Source organism: Lemur catta, chromosome 1 (genome assembly GCF_020740605.2).
Source record: "Lemur catta isolate mLemCat1 chromosome 1, mLemCat1.pri, whole genome shotgun sequence".
NCBI classification, from domain to species: Eukaryota; Metazoa; Chordata; class Mammalia; order Primates; family Lemuridae; genus Lemur; species Lemur catta.
In genome coordinates this window covers 284,632,683-284,653,075 of record NC_059128.1, presented here as the reverse complement: position 1 = coordinate 284,653,075, position 20,393 = coordinate 284,632,683, and the positions used below count along the sequence as shown (strand labels likewise).

Below are 20,393 nucleotides of genomic sequence, written 5' to 3'. Positions count from 1 at the left end.
TCAGCAACTTGCTCCTGTCGGAGCTGGGATTTGGGCCAGGTGGCACCGCCCTGGGCTTGGCTGGCGAGGCACAGGCTGGAGTGGCACGCAAGTTCCTGACGTCCCCATCCATGCACGTCCTCTGGCCGTGATGCCAGTGGACGCTGAGCCTCTGGGGAAGGACACGGGCGTCTTGGCTGGCAGCAATGCGGCCGTGGGCAGACGCTGATTGGAAAGAAGGTGCGGGCGTGTCTGGCATGGGTCACCTGGCCAAGGGGCTCAGGGGCGCTGCCCACCTGACGCCCGAATCGCTGACCTGGAGCTAGACTCCGGCCTGTGAGGCCGCCGGGCCGCAGCACACCTGTGCGAGGCAGGATCCCGGGCAGGCCTCGACCTGGGGACGCGCGGGGCGGGGGGCGGGAGGCGGGGCGCGGGGTCAGGCTGACGGCAGGGCAGGTGGGGACGCGGGGCTCCACGTCCACCGCGCGCCCTCGGGGTCCCGGAGCCCCAGCGTGAACGTGTGCTCTGCTGGCTCGGGCTCCCGCACCTGGGCGCGGCACAGCGGGTGTGCTCGGCCGGGCGGGTTGGGGGTGCCGTGTCGCCGGGGAGCAGCTGCAGGGCCGGGCTCTGTTCTGAAAGGAGACCGGTCCCTCCAAGCACCTGCGGCGCGGCGGGCAGCGGGCTGTGCCCGGGACAGAGCACGGTCCCTCACGTGGGGCCGCATCCTAAATCCCACCCGAGCCACGGGAAAGGAAGTAGCGGCTCCAGAAGATGGCGGCAGGAAAGTTCCAGAATGAGAACCAACGTCTGTCCCAGAGAGCAGCCGTGCGGGGCGGGGAGGGCCCGGGAGGAGCCGTGTCAGGGCGAGCGGAGGGCACAGGTGAGGCGGCGGTGGGGGGCGGGGCAACCACCGCGTGGGGGAGGGGTCCGGGGGGTAGGGGTGGGGGTGGGGGGGGGGTCCGGGGGTGGGGGAGGGCTCCGGGGGTGGGGGTGGGGGTGGGGGGGTCCGGGGGGTAGGGGTAGGGGTGGGGGTGGGCGGGGAGGAGGCGCCCAGGGCGCAGACGCAGCCCGGCCGGGAAGCTGGCAGGGCTGGGAGGAGCTCTTGCGTTCCCGCGTTCAGACGCTCTCACGTTTTTACGTTCTTACGTCCTTACGTCCTGGCGTTCTCTTGTTCTTACGCTCCTACGTGCAGAGCCGTGGCGGCGTCCTCCCGGGATGCGGAAGGTAGAGTCACGAACGTGTCGCAAACCCGGGCGCTGGGTCGCGGGTCCCCGGGGAAGGCAGCGGGTGCTGCTGTGACTTTAATCCCGGGAGGGGAGGCTGTTCACCGGCCACGCGGCGTCCCGGGTGGCACCATGTCTTCCTGACCTTGAAACCGCGCTCACGGCCTGGGCCTTGGCCCTTGGCCCTGTGCAGTGACCCCAAGAAAGCCCGGACGACACAGGTGCTGGCGGGGGCTCGCTGGGTCACCAGGGCCGAAGCCGCGGTCGGTCTGGGGCCCCGCGCTCGGCGGGCGCGGAGGTGGGGCCCATCTTCGCCCCAGACTCGCACGGTGGGGCGCGGAGAGGCTCGGACAGCCCGCCAGGGGTTAGGGCGCCTCCTGCGGGGACAGTCGCCCTCGGCTCCCACCGGGCCGGGTGCAGGCAGGCCGGGGCTCCCAGCGAGCAAGGCCCGGCAGCCCCGGCCCTGCCTTGTGCTTGGGGCAGGGCTTTTTCCATCCCCGACAGCCTCCTTCCAGAACCCCTGGAATTTCCGATGGCAGCTTTCTGGTCTTCCTGTTTGAAAAGCCTTTCAGAGGTTTCTGGAAGGTCTGTGGCCACATGATCCCAGATGGTTGGTGATTCCACTTCAGACCCATTTCGCACATGCGAAAACTGAGGCTCAGAAGTGGAGGGTCCTGGCCGAGGGCACGGTGGGAAGCACAGAGTGAGCTTGTCCCTGGGTGTCCTTGTGTTCACACTAGCGCCTGCCGCTCGCCTGCACCACGGGGTGGAGCCTGAATTTCCAGGGAGGTGTCCCGTACCCGCTGATGTGGCCCGTCACCAGACTACTGTTCTCCTGAAGTGACAGGGGGACAAGCCGCTGAGCTCTGCTGCTCTTAGTGTGTTCTGGAAGGCAGTCGGGACGCATGTGCGGAACACGGTTGCTGGATAAACAGGGCTTCTGTCCTGGGTGACACTGGTGGAGACGGGTGGTTCCAGTCTGTGTCTGCCCCGGGCTCAGGTCCTGGACGCGCTCGGGCGTCCTCAGAAGGGGGCCGGCAGCAAAGGGACAGGTAGGGGAGGTCTAGTCTGTGCAGCCCAGGGGGAGCAGGCCCACGGGGTGGGTGATGCCGCCTGAAGGAGACATCCAGAAGATTGGGGTCAGAGTAGGACACAGAGGACAGAGAGCACCGCTGTCGCCTGTGTCCTGGGAGGACCTGCAGCAGGACCCGGGCCGGCGGCTGGGACCTTGCACGCAGCAGTGGGCTCCCCCCGAACCTGCGACGGCGGCTGCCTTTTTTTCAGTAATTCCCCCAAACCCACAGAAGTGCACTTTCATGTTTTGCCAACATTTTTCACACTGTGTTTAAATCCTTTTAGGGCCTGGGGATGTCTTCATTTGTTTACCGTTTGCTTTGAGTTTTGCAACATCTTTCACGAGCGTGAGCTTTGAAGCAGGCAAACCCGAGATGCTTTGAACACGCGTGTGCGCCGTGGAGAGGCCCTTCTGGAAGGGCTGAGGGGTGGGGGCGGGCGGCTGCGTGGCCGTGCACACAGGCCTCCCTTGCTCCCAGGAGCGCCGACCAAGTGGGCTTGCCGGGATTCGGCAGCCCGGGGCCTGTGTGAGTGGGTCTGGCCGCCCACCCTGGGGAGGCAGTGTTGGCGCCCATTCTTCTGCCCTGCCCCCGAAGCTTCTGCCCGTCCCACCAGGATCTTAGAACCTGCCTCCAGGGGAGAGACCGAGTCTCCAATGACTGGGCCTCCCCAGCTTGGTCCAAGGGAGGATCAAGCTCTGTCCTCCCAGAAACCCAGCCTCCAGGTGCCGAGGTCCCTGCCCCCTGGCAGGTGTGGAGATGTTCATGGTTGTGAAATGGCAGTTTCAAAATGGATTTCGCTTCTGAGTGAGTTTGCTGCAAACTTCGGAAAGTCTTGTAGCTCTCAAATCTTTGCGGTTGTGTAATCGTGGCTGAGGGCTTGTGGGGTGGTGACAAGGACAGTAGCGGCCGCATGAGCAGGGCCTGCTTCTCACAGCTGTGCCCCCAACACAGTGCCACACGCTTCCCCAGCACATGCACACGTATACACAAATGCACACGCATACATGCATGTGCACACTTGCTTTCGTGACGGTGGCAGGGGTAGAGGGGCCCTGGGCAGAGCCTCGGTGGGTGCAGTCTTGGGGACAAGCAGCGGCCAGGTGGTCAGACAGGCCGGAGCCCACCGCTGCCATGAGAGCTGGCCGCACATGCCTCTGAGTCTCAGTCTCCAGAGCTGTGGCATGGGTGTGGCGTGAGAGCATCCCTTGGGGGCCTTGGTGGAGCCTGGGCAGGGGCCCCGTAAAGGCCACACTGTGCTCCATGACTTGGAGCTGGCGGTGGCCCAGACAGTTGGTGAGGTGCCAGGTGTGGAGGGTCTGCTGGGCAGTGCACTGAGCCCCTGGGGCTGCCCGTGGTGAGGCAGGGCCCTTCGGGGCCGCCTGCCTTCCCCTGCTGGTGCCTCCCGCCTCCCGCCTCCCCCAGGCGGCCCCGACCGCAGAGGCTCCTCCTTCCTCGCCCCATCAAGCCGGAACTCAGGGGCCACTCTGCCCAGCAGCTAATCCGCCGATTACCGGGTGCCCACCCACACTCCAGGGAGCTGTTGGGGCTCCAGGTGCTCCCGGCTGCCAAGTCCCTGAAGTGCCATTGCCCCAGTGGGGTGCTCGAGAGCCTGCCGGGCGCCGTGCCAGGGCAGCAGGGCAGGGCTCCAGGGGAACTCCGTCGGAGGGAGGGCCCTGCCCGGCCCAGCAGGTGCCTGCCACCTCGGCTCTGGTGCAGGCAGGCTTGGCAGGGTGTGTGCTTTTCCCTCCTGCATGAGTCCCCAACGCACCAAGAGTCCAGGAGTGGCCTGACGGTGGCTCAGGCCACACACCTGCTGCCTGGGCCGGTGCAGCCCTGGTGGCTTCAGCAAGGGTCTCCCCACCCTGTGACGGGCTTCTGACAGCCTGGTGTGGGGAGGGGGGATCCTTGCAGCCTATGACCGGCCAGCCGTGGACCTGGCCAGCTAGGAGCTGGGACCATGAGCTGGTGTCACCCGCGTGGGTCTCTGCCAGCCTCCAGCCAGCTTCAGATAAGTAAGGAGTAGTTGTTTTATAAAAGTATGACTCAAGCATCGCATGGATTCACACAGACCAAAAAACCATTCATTGTTAGCTGAAATTCAGATTGCACGGGCACCCTGTATTTGCTAAGTCGGGGAACAGAAGAGGGATGTGAGCCGCCTGCCAGCCAGCTCCGGCCACCCGCCAGGCCCCCCAGTCCTGTGCCACCCGCTCCCTCCAGCCCGGACCTGCCAACCTGCCCTGGGCAGGCCCCACCCCCCGCCCTGCTGCAGCTGCAGCCAACTCGCGGTCCTCACAGAGCAGACAGGGCAACCTCGGGTACAGTCGAAATGCAGCTGACGCCTGCCTCCTGCTAGCCCCAGAAGTGGGCCCGGCCCCCTGCCCTGGAGTTCTGCGGGGCAAGCGAGACTCGGCCACAGGAGACGCAGGACCTGGAATCTCTGTTCCAGGGGAGCTCGCCATCCCCCCGCTCACACGGCCTGAGCCTCCCACGCCCTTGGGAAGTGCCAGGTCCTCTGAGGGGCCCCTGGAGCCCTGTCTCCAGGCACCTGGCCCCTTCCGCCTTGGGGTTGGGACACGCCACCCGACACGGCACTTACTCACCTCTCTCCTGACACCTTCCAGCTCCTGTGGGTCTCAGAGCCATCCAGGTACATCTGACCACCTTGTGCCCCTGCTCAGAAGCCGCCTGCAGCCCCCCAGGCCCTCTGGGTGGCGCCCCAGGCCCTGCCCACACCGCCCTTCTCCCTACTCCCTCGACCCTCTGCGTTTGCGCTGTGGCTCCTTGTGCCTGGACGCCCTCCCCGCCTCACCCCTCCTCCATGCATCCTCTCCTCCTGTGCTCCCCAAGTTCCACACAGCCCCTCCATGGCCTCCTCTGCAGGGCCCTCCACTCTGGGTCCCCTTGGGGCAGGGAGGGCACCTCACCCATCGTCAAGGCGCAGTGCCTGGCTGGACGCCACACGCGGTCGGCCTTCACGGCCCAGAGCCAGGCGAGCCGGCAACAGGGCAGGCACACGCGGCTTTCCCTGGAGAGCCAGCTGCAGGCTCTGAGAGCCACCCCAGGCCTGCGTGAGCACCGTGAGTGGTGAGCGAGTAACTGAGGCACGAACAGCTGACAGCGGGAAGGAAGCCCTGGCCATCTGGGGGGGGACCTGCTGTGCAGTGTGGTCATGCAGGTGGGGACATGTGTGTGCCTGTGTACATGCATGTATGCAGGTGTGTATACATGTACACATGGGCAGTGTGAAGGTGTGCATGTGTGCACGCATGTCCTTGCAGGTGTGGACATGTGTATTCACGTGTGCAGGCATGTGAGAATGTATATGTATATGTGCAGATGCATACACAGTGCACGTTCATGTTTGTGTGTATTCACGTGTGCAGGCATGTGAGAATGTATATGTATATGTGCAGATGCATACACAGTGCACGTTCATGTTTGTGTATGTGTGTGCAGGCATGTGTACAGGGGGGTGCACACGCGTGATTGCCTACTGGGGGGTTTCCTCGGCACGTGGGAAGAGCCATGATTGAACCGTTTGACGGCTCCTCTTCCTTTCCTGCTGAGTCAGGGGACTTGCACGTGTGTAGCGCACACACCCGTGTGGGTGTCTAACAATCGCACTCTGCACAGCCGCCACACGGGGAGGGTGTGGAAGGTCCCACAGGCCCCTTGGAGGACGTGGGGGGCCCTGGGTGCTGCTCCCCAGCAGACAGAGAGTCGCACCTGCGTGAGGAGGGGATGTGCTAATCCAGCAATGCCCGCAGGGGGTCCAGTGACCACGGGCTGTCCTGGTCCCCTTGTCCTTGTCCTTGTCCTGGTGGGTCTTATTTGTTTGCATTAAGCCCACCTATGTGTGCTCCCCGGGACCACCGTGGCCTGGGACCTTGCTCAGTGACCGCAGAGCCGCGTCCTCACCTGCAGCCCAGGTGCTCTGGGCTCAGGCAGACAACAGCGCCCTCTGCTGGACGTGGAGAAAACGCCTTTCTGTTGGCCCAGAGCTTTGTTCTTGTTCACTGAGTGCCCACGGGCCACCAGCCGGGCACAGTGACAGGCAGGAAGGCCAAGGACACTTGGGCAGCCCCGCCTCAAATTTACAAGGGAAGAAGCTTAACTGACCTACCTCGGAAGGGCAGGTCACAGCAGTCCTGGGGTGTCTGAGCCGGGCCTTTGCCTCTTTGCGCAAACAGAAAATATCCCCTGTGGTTGCTGCCATGTGTGGCTCTCAGAGCCGCTTCCCACGTCGTCGGTGACGCGAGGTGCTCTCGAGCAGGAGGCTGTCTCTGGGCGTGGGGTGAAACCAGCAAGAGACACATTGGCCCATCCCAGCCGCGACCCCACAGCGTGACCTGCTCTGTCCTCAGCTAGGACGACCGGGGATGGTGCAGGCATGGCCTGCCTTGGCCTCTGCGGGGCGCAGCCAGATCCCGAGGGGCTCTGCCATGTGGCTTCAGGCATCCCTGTACCCCGGGGCTCAGTCCCTGTCCACACCACGGGGATCTGGGTGGAACCCAGCCCCAGGCGTTGTCCCGAGACAGTCAGGTGGGGGAGGCACAACCTAACCCTGTTCCCGCAGGGGGCACGGTGGCCCTGGGTGGATGCCCTCGCAGGGAGAGGAGGCCGATTCCTGACCTCGGCTCCCCGCAGAGCCAGGGGCCGTGACCCGCAGTGCTGACCTAAAATGCCGAAAACATGCAGTTTTCTTGCTGGGAAGCAGCTGTGGAGCATGGCTCTCAGACCTGGTCACCCGCTCCCAACATTCCTAGCAGCTGGGCAGCCTGAAAGTCAGCGTTTGCGTTGCTCGGGGTTCCCCAGAGAAGCGAGTCGTTGGCATTTACAGAGATGCACACAAGGAGACTTGTCATAGGGCTGGTGCACACGGGTGCAGGGCTGAGAAGTCCCACAATCTGCCTGCTGCAGACTGGAGGCCCCGGAGCCTCCAACGAGCGAGTCTGTCACTTCTTCCAACCTGAGTACGTTGAGCACCTACTCCAGGCACAGCCTGGCCAGCTCGGAGGGTATAAGACAAGGAGAAACAGCCCCTGTCCCCAAGGGCTCCTTTTCCACCGGGCAAGGGGCTAAGTGTTTTTCTAGAACTCTCTTCTGTGTGTGCACAGTGAGATGTTTGGATCTAAGATCCTACAGTTTTGTTATCCTAGCAAGTGTGCATACCCATGGAGCCAACACCAAACCCTGGATGTCGTCCTCACTCCGGAAAGTTCCTCATGCCCCTTGGCAGGTCACGGCTCCTCCTCCCTGGCCCCACCAGGCAGCCGCCGCTGACACTTTTCCCTATCATAACACCCTAATACACAGAATCATACCGTATGTGCCATACCTTTTTGAATATATGTATTTGTTTCTTTTTTTTCTCCTGCTGACGGATGCCTAAGCTATTTCCAGATTTTGATGATTATGAGTAAAGCTGTTAAGTCCATTCTCACACACGGCTTTCTGTGGACATACATTGTTATTTCTCTTGGGTAAAAACCTATGAGTGGAATTCTGGGGCATAGGACAGGGGCAGGTTTAACTTTTGAATAAATCACCAAATAGTTTGTCAAAGTCGCAGCGTTTCCCATGCACCACGGTGTGTGAGCGTCCAGCCGCCACGCCTTCCCTCGGCATTGGGTCTCGTCGGTGGTTTTCACTTTAGACCCTGGGGTGAAGTGACGTCGCCATGTGGTTTCTAAGTTTCAGTTCCCTGATGACTTGTGATTTTTGAGACCTCTTCATGTGCTTATTGGCTTTGTGTGTTTTCATTTGTGAAACGCCTGTTCGAGTCTTTTGTGCCTACACTTTAAGGATTTTTGTTTGGTGCCATTTCCTTGTTGGTGTGCAGGAGTCCTTTCTGCGTTCCAGATCAAAGTCCTTTGTCACGTACGCAGTCTTCCATTCTAGCTCCTCTTTTCTGTATTGTGGATAATATCATGTGTTGCTCCGGGAGTGACAATGCCCATGTTTGACTTAGTAAAGTCTATTCCGAATTAGTGTTACACTACTTCAGGTGGGGTAACCTTACAATCATATGATTTCGTTTGTCTCCACCCATCCACCGTGCTGTCAGCTGCGTACGTAAAATCATATCTCTACTTAGGTCACAGGTGCCACCATCGTCGCTTTAAATAGCCAGGTGTCCCTACACCTGCGTACTTACCATCTAGAGTCCTTCAATCTTTGCTACAGACCCGAATTCCCATCTGGTACGATTGTCCTTCAACTGCAGTAGCTCCTTTCAGTGTTGCTTATAAAGCAGGTCTCATGGCAATTAATTCTGTCACTTTTATCTGAAAAGGACTTTATTTTACCTTCATTTTAAAAGGACATTTTCACTGGCTATAGTATGGTAGGTTCACATTTTTTTTTCTTTCAGTAACTTTAAAGATGTTTTTCTGTTGACTTTGAGCTTCCTTATTTCTGATGAAAAATCAATTGTCATTTGTATTACTGTTTCTCTGTATCAAATGTGTCTTTTTTCCTCTGGCTGCTTCTAAGATTTTCTCTTTATTTTCAGCTATTTGAACGTGACATGTCTGGGTGTGACTCTTTTGTATTTATTCTCCTTAGGGTGTTGAATCTTCTCGGATCTGTGGTTTGAAGCTTTTAATCAAATTTGGAAAAAAATTTTAGCCATAATTTATTTAAATGGTTTTTTCTGCCTCATTTGCTTTTTCTTTCCTTCTGCGATGCCAGTTACATAATATTAGGTGCGTAATATTGTCCCACGGGTCGCCGGGGCTCTGTTCATTGTGATTGTAATCTGCTTTTTCTTCTTTGTGTGTTTCAGTGTAGGTCATTTCTCTTGAAACCGATCCTTCTGGATTGTCCAAGCAGTTCTAAATTCCATGCACTAAACTTATGAATGTAGATATTGCACTGTTCAGTTATAGGATTTCCACTTGGTTCTTTTCAGAGTTTTCTTAGCTCCCTACTTCCCGTCTCATCACTCGTCATGTACGTCCGTGGATTCTTGTCCTGGTCACGGTAAAGTTTCAGCTGATTCCGCTGTCTGCTCTGCCAGTCTGCTTCCATTGGCTGTTTTCTCCCTGATCGTGGGTCACACTTGCCTGCTTTACTCCGTGTTAGTGGCTTTCTGTTGTACGCTGGACATTATGGTTACGCACCGTGGAGCCCATATATCCTGCTCTCTTCCTCTGAGGAGTGTTGAGTATTGTTCTAGAAAAAGTTTAAGTTATTGGTGCCTCACCTTACCCTCTGAAAGCTTGGTTTTAGATTTTGTTGTGATGTGTCTAATTTAGTTTTGCTTTTAGTTCTATGAAATAACCCTCAGTTCTGGGCCATGGTCCTTAATCCTAGGGTGTAGCCCTGCTGTGGTTTCAGTGGACATCCCATAGTGTTTTCCAAATCCCTCTACCTTGGTGTGACCCAGACTCCCCAGCACTGGGCAGCTGTTTGAACCTCTGGTCAGTTCTTTGAGCCTCTCAGCTATTGTTTGTCTTTGGTTCCTTGGAGTCGTAACCGTGTATATAATTGAAGAGTTAGACAAGCATTTGAGAGGCGTTAATATGGAATGTTAGGAATTCCCTCTTATGGCTCCTTTCTAGGATGTTCCCCTTCAATTTTTGGCCACTCCTGGCCGGGTGCGGTGGCTCACGCCTGTAATCCTAGCACTCTGGGAGGCCGAGGCGGGAGGATTGCTTGAGGTCGGGAGTTCAAGACCAGCCTGAGCAAGAGCAAGACCCCATCTCTACCAAAAATAGAAAGAAATTAGCCAAACAACTAAAAATAGAAAAAATTAGCCGGGCATGGTGGCGCATGCCTGTAGTCCCAGCTACTCGGGAGGCTGAGGCAGTAGGATCGCTTGAGCCCAGGAGTTTGAGGTTGCTGTGACCTAGGCTGACGCCACGGTACTCTAGCCCAGGTGACAGAGTGAGACTGTGTCTCAAAGAAAAAACATTTATGGCCACTCCTGAGGCCCAGACTCTGCTCTGAGTCCTCTGGCCAAGCCGACCGCTGCGGTCCCCGAGTGCCGCGTGGGCTGGGAGCGCTCTGAGAGGGAAAGTCAGAAAACGTGGGTCTCACGCAGCGCGGTTCTCTTCCTTCGGGGCCGCACCCCCTCCCCTTTTGCCTGCGTGGCCCTGAAGCAGTTGAGTGTATTTCCTAAGGGTTGCCCCCGGAGTTTAGAACTGTCATCGGCAGGAAGGTCGGTCGAAGGTAAGTTTCTCCCCCAGTGACAGAAGCTGAAAGTGAAGAAGGCGAATGTGCCCTGAGTTCGTGGCCCCACCAGCGGCGGGAGCAGACAGCGCTGGGCTTTCTGCTGAGGGGGGCTGAGCCCTGGTACTCTTGGGGCTCCCCGAGAGTGTTGGCCACCGCTCAGCCTGCCGGGCCCTCTCCCCACCGCCCGCGTTTCCCTGGAAAGCGTGTCCTGCGTTCCTGCCCCGGGTCCTGTCTCTTCTGTGCTCAGCCCGGGGCTGAATCCCCGCCACCCTCGTCCCCGAGGTGCTGGACACAAACTTCCACCTCGTGGGCCCCACGTGCACATCAGCCTGTGCAGCCCCAGGGGGTGACAACACTTTCACCGCAGGTCACCACTGGGGTGAGAATGCAGCCCCGAGCCCCGTGGGTGATGAGTGACTTATGGAAGAACAGGAGCCCAGGGAGGGCGCTCTGTCTGTGGGGTCAAAGCCGGGGAAAACGTGTGGTAGGAAACACGGAGGGGCCTCGATGGTGCTTCTGTGTTTCTAGCCAGGACTGGAGACGTCAGGGTGGGCTCCCTGGAGGAGGTGGCAGAACAGATGGGGCTGTAGCACTGGGCCACTGGGTGGGGGGGTTACGGAGTGCTAAGAAGCACTTGGCACAGTCAGTCTCCGGGAACGGGCCCAGTTGGCACTAACAGTCATGAAGGGAATGGTGGCCCGGAGGATGCCGGTGGGGACAGTGAGTCTGGCGCCTGGAGCTCGGCGGGCGCTCGGCCATGCTGGGGAGCCGCGTCTTCCCGGCGACTGCGCAGGGTGCGTGTGAGGAGCTCCGTTCGCTCAGGCCTCCCCGTGCTCCTCCTGTGCAGACGTTCGGCGCCGCGGACTGGGAGGTCTTCCACATCGGGGAGAGGATCTTTCTGGCCGTCGCTAACAGCCACAGCTACGACACGGAAGTGCAAGTGCAGAACGACTCCTACGTCATCAACTCTGTCATCTACGAGCTGAACGTGACCGCACAGACCTTCGTCAAGTTCCAGGACATCCCCACCTGCAGGTACTGGTCGCGGCTGGGCTGGCGGGAAGGGCGGAGCTGGCTCAGGGCCCCACCCTGTCACTCGCCCTGTTGGGGACCATGCTCCCCACTGTCCCCGTGCACAGACCGCCCTGTTGGGGACCATGCTCCCCACTGTCCCCATGCACAGACCGCCCTGTTGGGGACCATGCTCCCCACTGTCCCCGTGCACAGACTGGCCCAGAGCAGGCGGCGCCGCCCTGAGCCTCGTCATGTCTGGTTCCCAGAGCCGGGCGCCGTGCACCGTGCGCAGAACTTAGCATGTTGTGCACATGCTTCCTTTTGTCCGGCAGTGCGGGCTGGAGGGGGCAACCAAGGCTCAAGGAGCTGCGGCTGTCTGCGTGTCATGGCCAAGTGTGAGGTCCAGGGCTTCAGACAGGTGTCCTGACCGTGTGTCCACAGCCTGCCCACTCTGGTCACCTCCAGACACAGTTACTCCCTTTCCCCCGAGTCGGCCTCCTCCCAACGCCAGGACACAGACGCGTGTGCAGGGAGGAGGGAGGCTGGGTCAGTATGTGCCAGGTGGGGCCGGCTCTGCGGGACCACTGAGGGTCGTGCGGGCTCCGCGTGTGGGACACTGGGTGCTGAGGACCCAAGGCCGTCCCAGCCTGCACAGGGCTCCCTCTGGGGTGGGGCTTCTGGGGTCTGTGAGGGAAAGTGCAATGCAGTGTGCACTACTCGGACCACAGAGCCAGGGCCCGATGGCTCAGAGCGGGAGCCCAGCGCTTGTGCCAGCCCCGGGCGCAGCGGCGGCATCCCCAGGTCCCCCTGGTTTCTCACGCTCCTTATTCCACTCGGTAACTGCTCACGACCCTCCCAAGCACCCGGCCTTGCGTCAGCCCAAGAAGCAAAGATGAATAGATTTAGGTTTAGACGCCTTGAGGGAGAAAATCTCCAGGATGAACCGCAAGAAACGAAGTGAGGACCAGCGACGTGACACGGCCCAGTGCGGGAGGACAGGCAGGGTGCCTGCGTGTGTAGCTGCGTGTCCGCACGGGTCGGGGGCACACCCTAGTCAGCAGTGCCGCCCAGGGACAGGTGGGTGCCGGGGAGCGCACAGGTCAGGAAGGACTTCGCATTTATACCCTACGACTTCTGAACCGCCAGATTTGCAAATGTATACAGTGTTAACGTACTAATAAGCCACTCATATAATTTTTTAAAATTAAAGAAGAGAAAATGACCCTCAGAGAAGCAGCAAAAGAGTGAGCAGCGGTGCCCGGCTCGGAGGTCTGGGGGCTCAGGCCGAGCTGCCCGGGGCCCTGGTCACCTGCCGGCGGGAGAGGCAGACACCAGCCTCGGTTCCCTCTCGGCAGCCACGTCCTCAGGGGTCAGCTCCGGCCCAGAGTGGCTGTGAGAACAGCAGGTAGTTTAGGCACTTCAGAATGAAGTTTAGAACAAAGACGTTTGAGAATGAGCTATGGTTAACTGTAGAGAGAAATATACCTATGGAGACTACGCCGGCCTAGGAAACTGACGAGGCAGATGCCTTTGGAATTGGAACCTGCGGGAGCTGCGGAAACGTGGACGCACCTGTGCCATCTGCAGCCAGCGGCCGCTGGCGGACGGCGGGAACAATTCACTGATGAAGTTCGCAAACAGTAAATCCGTGTTTAATAATCACCGTCAAACTCTTGCTGTGATCACATCAGGAGGCTCCAAAGTGGGACACTGTGCGGAAGCACAGTCCCCAGCACCTCTGCCTCTCGTGGGACGTGTCCTCCTCCCTCCTCCGTCCAGGCAGCCGTGACGTGGCCTCACCCTGCGGCACCACAGAAACCTTCTTGGGGCAGCTGGCTGATTTCGTGGCTGTGTGTAATCCTGGCTCTAACTGCCCTCACACGGTGCGATGTGTTCGTGTGTTTGTTACAATTTAGGGGTTTTAGTAAATCCACAGATGTTCTAGATATTCTAGAATGTTCTCAACCCCACGCCCTTACCTGCCCTCCCTACCGCCTGTCTCCAGCCCTTGCAGCCAGCAGCCACTTTCCGTCCCTGCACATGCCCTCCTCGTCCTGGACGTTCTGTGTGACATCATGCACTAGGTGGCCTTTTGTGTCTGGCTCCTGTCCTCAGCGTCCTGTTGTCCAGGCTCATCCGCGCTGGAAGCTGCGCCTGCACCTCTGTCCTCACTGTGGCTGAGCGATGCGACGTCATGTGGGTGTCACTTTGACTTTCCCTTTGTCCTTTGACGAGTGTCTGTGTTGTTTCCACCTTACGACCAAAGGGTAATTCTGAAGAAGAAGAATATACTTCAGATTTCCGTTGGCGTAGTCAGCTAACCGAATATGCAGTGTGGATGGAGGCAGAAACAGGAAACCCCTGCCGGGTGCCGTCCTTCCCTCGGCCTCGAACCGGAGCCCACTGCTGACCGCGCCGCAGTGCAGCCGACAGTCACTTGGGCCGTCCCGCAGGAAAATGTTGCCGTGCGTTTGTCTTCCGCGGGCTCAGAACTTGATTCCCAGCGAGGAATTTGCGTGTGGATCGTGCTGACGCGCTGCCCCGCCACACCCCAGACCAGGTCACGGGTGGGGGTGCAGTCGAGGCCCCCAGTGAGCCAGTGTGGGCACCACCGCGGGGCCGAGTCACTGCCCACCACGGTGGAGGCCTGGGGGTCCTGACCAACGGAAGAAGGGCCTCCAGCCCCTGCCCCGCCACCCCACCCCTGTCCTCCCTGACGTCCCTCCCCTCCCAGGTCCTGTGTGAGCACCTGCTGGAGGCCGGGACCTGCCCATCGCCCCTGTGCTGTCCCACCGGGAAGCACCCAGAGATGAGCCCTGACCATGAGGGGCCTCTGCTGCCTCGACTGGCCACAGCCGGAGGCCGCCACACGAGGAGGCACTGCCTGGCCTCCCCTCAGACTGGCCCCTGCCCGCTGCATGGCTTCTGCCTCAGTTTCCTCATCTCTGGAGTGGGCATGGGACCTGCAGTGATCAGAGAGGCGTCAGGCAGAGGTGAGATGTGGGCCCGATGGCTGACGGCCCAGAGGGCCTCCTGGGGCGGCAGGGTCTGGGGCAGCTGCCTGCCAGGTCCCGGGGACCGCGTGGCCCTGAGCACAGACGCCCCCTCGGCAAACACGGGCCAGGCTCTCGCCCAGGGGAACCTGGAGCCTTAAGGCCACTTGTGCCTTCTGGGTCCTTGAGTGAATCCAAATTTTACAGAACAAATGTTTTCATTTTTATTAATACATTCTTGTTCATCTTTTATATTTATATTTTATTTTTTAAATGAACATATTTAAAATACCAAAGAATAACATAAGTTTCAATGAAATAATCCTCCCAGATTGACTGGCACAGCTAGAACATTAGTCAGCCACAGGGCTAAAGTGACGGCTGCTACGCTCATGATTTAGTTCTAACTTCCCCATCTGACTGGCGCCACTGCCACACGCGGCTGGCTGGTGACAGTTTATGGGGGTCACGTTCGCCAGTCTGTTATCAGCTTTTGACAACAGTGCAGTGTGTTCTGTGTTAAGTGGAATTTGTGAACAGTTGCCCAGCTCGACAGTATTTTTTAATTCTATCTGCTTAACAGCCCATCATGTCAAAGAAGACCAAGAGAACGCTAAAGGAAGAAAACAGATTTTTTGATGAGGATTGGGAATTGCAATATTATCTAGTTTCTGCTAAAAATAAGATGATTTGCTTGCTTTGTGATAAGATGCTTTGTGATAAAAATAAGATGATTTGCTTGCTTTTGCTGCAATATCACATTAAAGAAACCCAGTGCTCATCAGCATTATAACACACTCGTAAGGACCAAATATTTTAAATTAGAGAGAGAGGTGCGAAAGGTTGTATTGCAGAAATTAAAAGATGAAAAGCAAAAGCAAAGACAATTCTTTCAAGCAGCCATAGGACCTGGAAATAATGCCACCGAAGCACCTTATAAAGTAGCGTATATACTCGGAGAAAAACGGAAAGCCATTCAGTGATGTAGAAACTGTGAAAGAATGCATTGTGGAAGTTGTAGGATGCTTAGACCCCAACAGCGTTTCAAAGTACAAAGAACTGCCTCTTTCAAGGAGAACCATAACTGATCTGCAGCATGAATTAGCCTTCAACTTAACAGAACAACTTCATGCAATACTTCAAAAGGGAAATATATACTATTTAATCGCTTTGGATGTATCAACAGATACTACTGAGTCAGTGCAGTTTGTATACTTCATTCGGGTCATAACAGAAGATTTTCTTTGCTATAGAAGAGTTACTTGCTTTGGGCACTCTTGCGAACAGAACACGGGGAATAGATATCTTCCACAACTTTCAAGTTTAACAGTTCCAGGTGCTCTCATTTCTTTTCATTGTATCTTGCATCAGCAAAATCTCTGTGCTAAAGCTACTATTTTAAGTGACACTTTGCAACAAGTTGTAAGCATTGTTAACTATATTCGTGCAAATGCAACACGGCATTGACATTGTCGGTTCCTAACATGCTAAAGTTGAAGGAAGAGGTATCCAGTGTGGATTTGCCATATCATTCTAAAGTGCATTGGCTATCGCAGGGACAGGTGTTAGCCAAAATTTTATCTCTGTAAGAGTGGATAAATTTTATGAAGAACAGAATCAGTAATGTGAATTATTGAAAGAAGATTTCTACCGGAATATGGCATTTTTGTGTGACATCAGGTCAAATCAAAATGACTTGAATATTTCTTTGCAAGGTAAAACTAAGTCTATAGATGATATGTGGCAAAAAAAAAAAAAATCCAAGCGTTTAGAAAAAAGCTGTCTTTGTTCAAAACACTTCTTCAAAAGGAAATTTTGGATGGACATTTTCCCCACTTAGCAAAGGTCACTGATGAGCAGGATGATGTATGCAAATCATTTGAACAGTGTGCAGCTGTTATAGACTGTTAGTTGGAGAACACAATGGAAGGGTCACTGACTTTGAGAATCATGACATCACACTCAAATTAGCATTTCAGCCTCAGCTAGTTGGTATCACCAAGGCACCTACAGAACTGCAGATGGGATTGATTGAGCTCTCAGGAGATGACATTTTAAAGTCATTGTTTGATGTTAAGAAAGATGCAATTGAAATGTGGAAAAATGCAGTAGATACCCACGCCTTCCGCAACATGCCCCCAAAGTGCTGTCTTGCTTTTCGACCACTTACTGCTGCGAACGTACATTCTCCTGCCTGACCCCCATCGGGACGCCCCTCAGGTGACAAGTGACCGGTGCCCATCTAGAGGGGCAACTGAACTGCAGCCTCCACGCTGCAGCCACATATGCAAACGCTTTCCAACAGCAGGCGGACACAACAGAGTCATTAAAAGGTTAGATCACTTTAAACTTAGCAAATAGTTTTCACTTTTTGAAATTATTAAGTACAAAGTAGCTAGATTTTTACAAAATAATGTACGTTTTTAAGTGTATCTAACTGAAGTTTCTTGAATGTGGCCTTACGACAGCAGAATTAATGCGGCTTCCACCGTGAAAAAGTCCCCACCCTGCTCTTGCCCAACACAGAACCCAGCAGGCCGGTCTGCGGCAAGAAACAGCCTCCAGGGGCAGGAGAACACCTGTGTGTCGGCAGGGCCTTGGGCCCTGATCCTGGGGGCCGTCAGGGTTCCAGGTCGGTGACCGCATGGCTGTGACCTCAAGCTCTTGCCTTCAGAGGGCACTGTGAGCCCAGAACTTTTTCTCTGATTATTTCAACCTCTTAAAAGTGGACTTTGCAGCCCAGTGGCCAGCAGGGCCGTGCGCCCGGCCAAGAGGTGGGAACAGCCCAAGTGTCATCGCCGGACGAGTGGACCAGCAAAACGTGCACGCGGCGGGGTATTGTCCAGCCTGAAGAAGGACAGGAATTCTGCACCTTCTACAACATGGAGGGCACTCGGCGAAAGAGCCAGTCACAGAAGGACAAACACTGTGTGGATCCGCGTGTCTGAGGCCCCTGATTCACGGAGACAGTGGCGCGGCGGGTGTGGGGCTGCGGAGGGGAGTTAATGTTTGACAGGGACAGGGTTTCGCTTTTGCAAGATGTCGAGTTCTGGAGGTGGACGGTGGTGAAGGTTGCACAACACTGGGAATGTACTTAGTGTGCATGTAAAATGATTGAAATGCTAAATGTTATGTGTGTTTTACCATAATCAAATTTTTTTAAAAAGTATTTTTAAGCCAACAGCCAATCTGCATTGTCCAGAACAGACCGCTTGCTGTGTAACTGAGAAGACCCTCCCGCCCCGGGCCCAGCTCCTGCTCTGTGACTCTCGGAGGGGGGACCCGGCCCCGACTTCTGGACCCAGCAGAGTGGGCTCCAGCGCAGCCCCCGCTCCCAGCCACGCCCCAGCTCTGTGCCCTGACATCCCTCGCTTGTTCCCACAGCGCACTGGACTGGGAGTTTTTCTCGGTGGGAGAAGATTACTTCCTGGTGGTCGCGAACTCCTTCGACGGAAATACCTTCTTGGTGAACAGTATTATTTACAGGTAAAGGGCGGCCGAGGGCCGGCATCCTCCCTCACCACCTGGGCCCCTTTGGGGCTCCCCCTCCCTTGCAGGTGACCACAGGCTCAGTGAGTCGCAGGCCGTGGGGCCATGGTAGTTTCCCGAGGCCGCGCCCTGGGCTGAGCCAGCGGAGTCCTGGCGCTGACTCTGGCAACCGCGGGCTGTGGCGCAGATGCGGTTATGTGGACACAGTGACTTGAGAGTTATTGACGCTTAACTCTCCTGATATAGACACTGTGGCATTCTTGTTACATTTATTTCTAGTTGTTCAAATGTTATAAGTATAATGAATAGGGTTTTAAGTTTTCATTTGTGGTGGCTTACCATGACAATCAATTTCTGTGTGTTGCCACCTAACCAAATTATCCTATCAATCCTAATTGTTTTTCTTGAGAAGCGTCTCATGGGCTTTAGGAGCATAATCACATCTGAGAATAGAGGCAACTCTGCCCCTTAATTTTTATGTTCTCATTGCTTATTTGGTTTGCTTAACTGGCTAGAAGTCCCAGAGCAGCCATGGGTCGCAGCAGCGGTGGCCGGCACTCTGCCATGCTGAGGCTTCATGGGCGTGTCTGAGCCTCGCTGTTGACACGACACTGCCCTGGGCCACGCCAGCGTGTCCTGTGCCAGGTGACAGCCTCCGCTGGCACTTACTGGCGCGTGTGTGGCTCTTTCACGGCTGTCGATGTGGTGATTTACGATGAGAGATTTCCTTGTATTGGAACCGATGCCACTTGGTGACGATGTGTAACCGTTTAATATGCCACCGGCTCCCGGCTGCTTATCCTGAACATTTTCACCCGCTACCAGGAAGTGAAATTGCCCCGTGGCTTTCTTTCGGGGAGCTGCCTCATCCAGTGTGAGATGAAGCCTGACTTCGTAAACGCCGCTGCAGCTTCCTAACTGCATCTGTGCACCGGCACAGGCTGAACAACAGGCTTCTCTCTCTCTTTTTTGATGAGAAACCATTATAAAACCATCTGGGCCTGGTACCTTTTTATTTACTTATTTCTATTTTATTTTTATATAGTTTTTGAGACAGAGTCTCACTCTGTCACCCTGGCTGGAGTGCAGTGGCGTCATCACAGCCCACTGTGACCTCAAACTCCTGGCCTCAAGTGATCCTCCTGCCTCAGCCTCCCAGAGTGCTGGGACCGCAGGCGCCGCCGCACCCGGCCAGGCCTGGTTCCAGCATCTCGTGCACGGTGTTTCCAGTCTCTCCCACGGCTACGGGAGATGCAGGTTTCCATCGCTTTGGGGGCAGTTTTGGTCATCTAAATTTTACTAGAAAAATCATCAATTTTCTTTTAGACTTTGACATTTATTGCTGTAGACTTTTCAACATGACAAAATAAATAATTTCAAAATGCATGTGAAAAGATATATTTTCAAAGATGGCCAAGAAATGTTTGAAAAGGAGGACTGGGGAAGGGGGGCCCGGCCAGCATGTAATAAGGGGCATGAGTTTTGCCCAAAATGAGCAAACGTGCCAGTGGAACTGAAGGCCGTGGGTGCTGTGTCCCGCAGGTGGCAGGGCTACGAGGGCTTCGTGGCAGTGCACAGCCTCCCCACCTTCGGCTGCAGGGACTGGGAGGCCTTCAACACCTCGGCCGGCTCCTACCTCATCTACTCCAGCGCCAAGGAGCCCCTGTCCAGGGTCCTGCGGCTGAGGACGCGCTGAGGGGCCACAGGCTGCTGGGAACCGGGCCACCAGGCTAGCAGGACCCCAATACTCCCTACCTGAGTGGCCTTGGACGTCCGGGCGGGCCGAGCCTGGGCCAGCTGGTGGGCAGCAGGTGGGGTCCAGGCAGGGCTGTCTGTGGCCCCTGCTCCTGCGGGGACGGCGTCCTCTCCAAGTCGGGTTCTCCCGCCCTGGCAGGTGGCTGTGCCGAGCTGCAGGCCTGGTGACCACCCAGCTGCCGCACTTGGTGGCTCTGCGTCCTTCAGGCTGAAGTCAGAGCCCGCCAGCCCGGCCAGCCGGCGTCCAGCAGGGATCTCGCCCCAAGGGAAGAGTTTCCATAAAGTTTTACCTCAGAAACATGGAGCTCGGGCACACGTCCTGCAGCGTCAGCCTCGCCCAGCCGCTCCTGCTGTGGCGCCAGGTGCGAGAGCAGGCGTGCAAGCAGGCGTGCTGCCACGCGACGTGCCCACCGCCGCCTATTTATTGTGCTGCATCTACACGGAAATATATTTATGTGCTCTTTACAAAAGCCCACGGCTCCTTTGTTTCTTGTGGGGACTCAGCAGTGACTCGTGAGCGCAGCCCTTGTCACCAGCCAGCCAGCGAGCCCACCTCCCCGCACCCACCTCCCCACGGGGGCCTCTTCCCTCCCAGCTTCAGTTTACCCACAGTGCACTAGGGGCGGGTCAGGTCAGGAATCAGAAGCCTGGGCCTGGCATGTGTCCCTCCCCCAGCCCCTACT

General features: G+C 56.7%; 1 protein-coding gene across 1 annotated transcript in view; it reads left to right on the top strand.

The window, feature by feature from the left end:
* Positions 1-20,180, top strand: part of TSPEAR (thrombospondin type laminin G domain and EAR repeats) — a 125,727-nt gene extending 105,547 nt beyond the window's left edge. Inside the window, exons 10-12 of the mRNA XM_045540805.1 lie at positions 11,307-11,494; positions 17,851-17,952; positions 19,498-20,180. Of these exons, the coding sequence (XP_045396761.1) occupies positions 11,307-11,494; positions 17,851-17,952; positions 19,498-19,651 (444 nt within the window). The 3' untranslated portion in view covers positions 19,652-20,180. The remainder of the gene's footprint in view (positions 1-11,306; positions 11,495-17,850; positions 17,953-19,497) is intronic.
* The last annotated feature ends 213 nt before the right edge of the window (positions 20,181-20,393 follow it).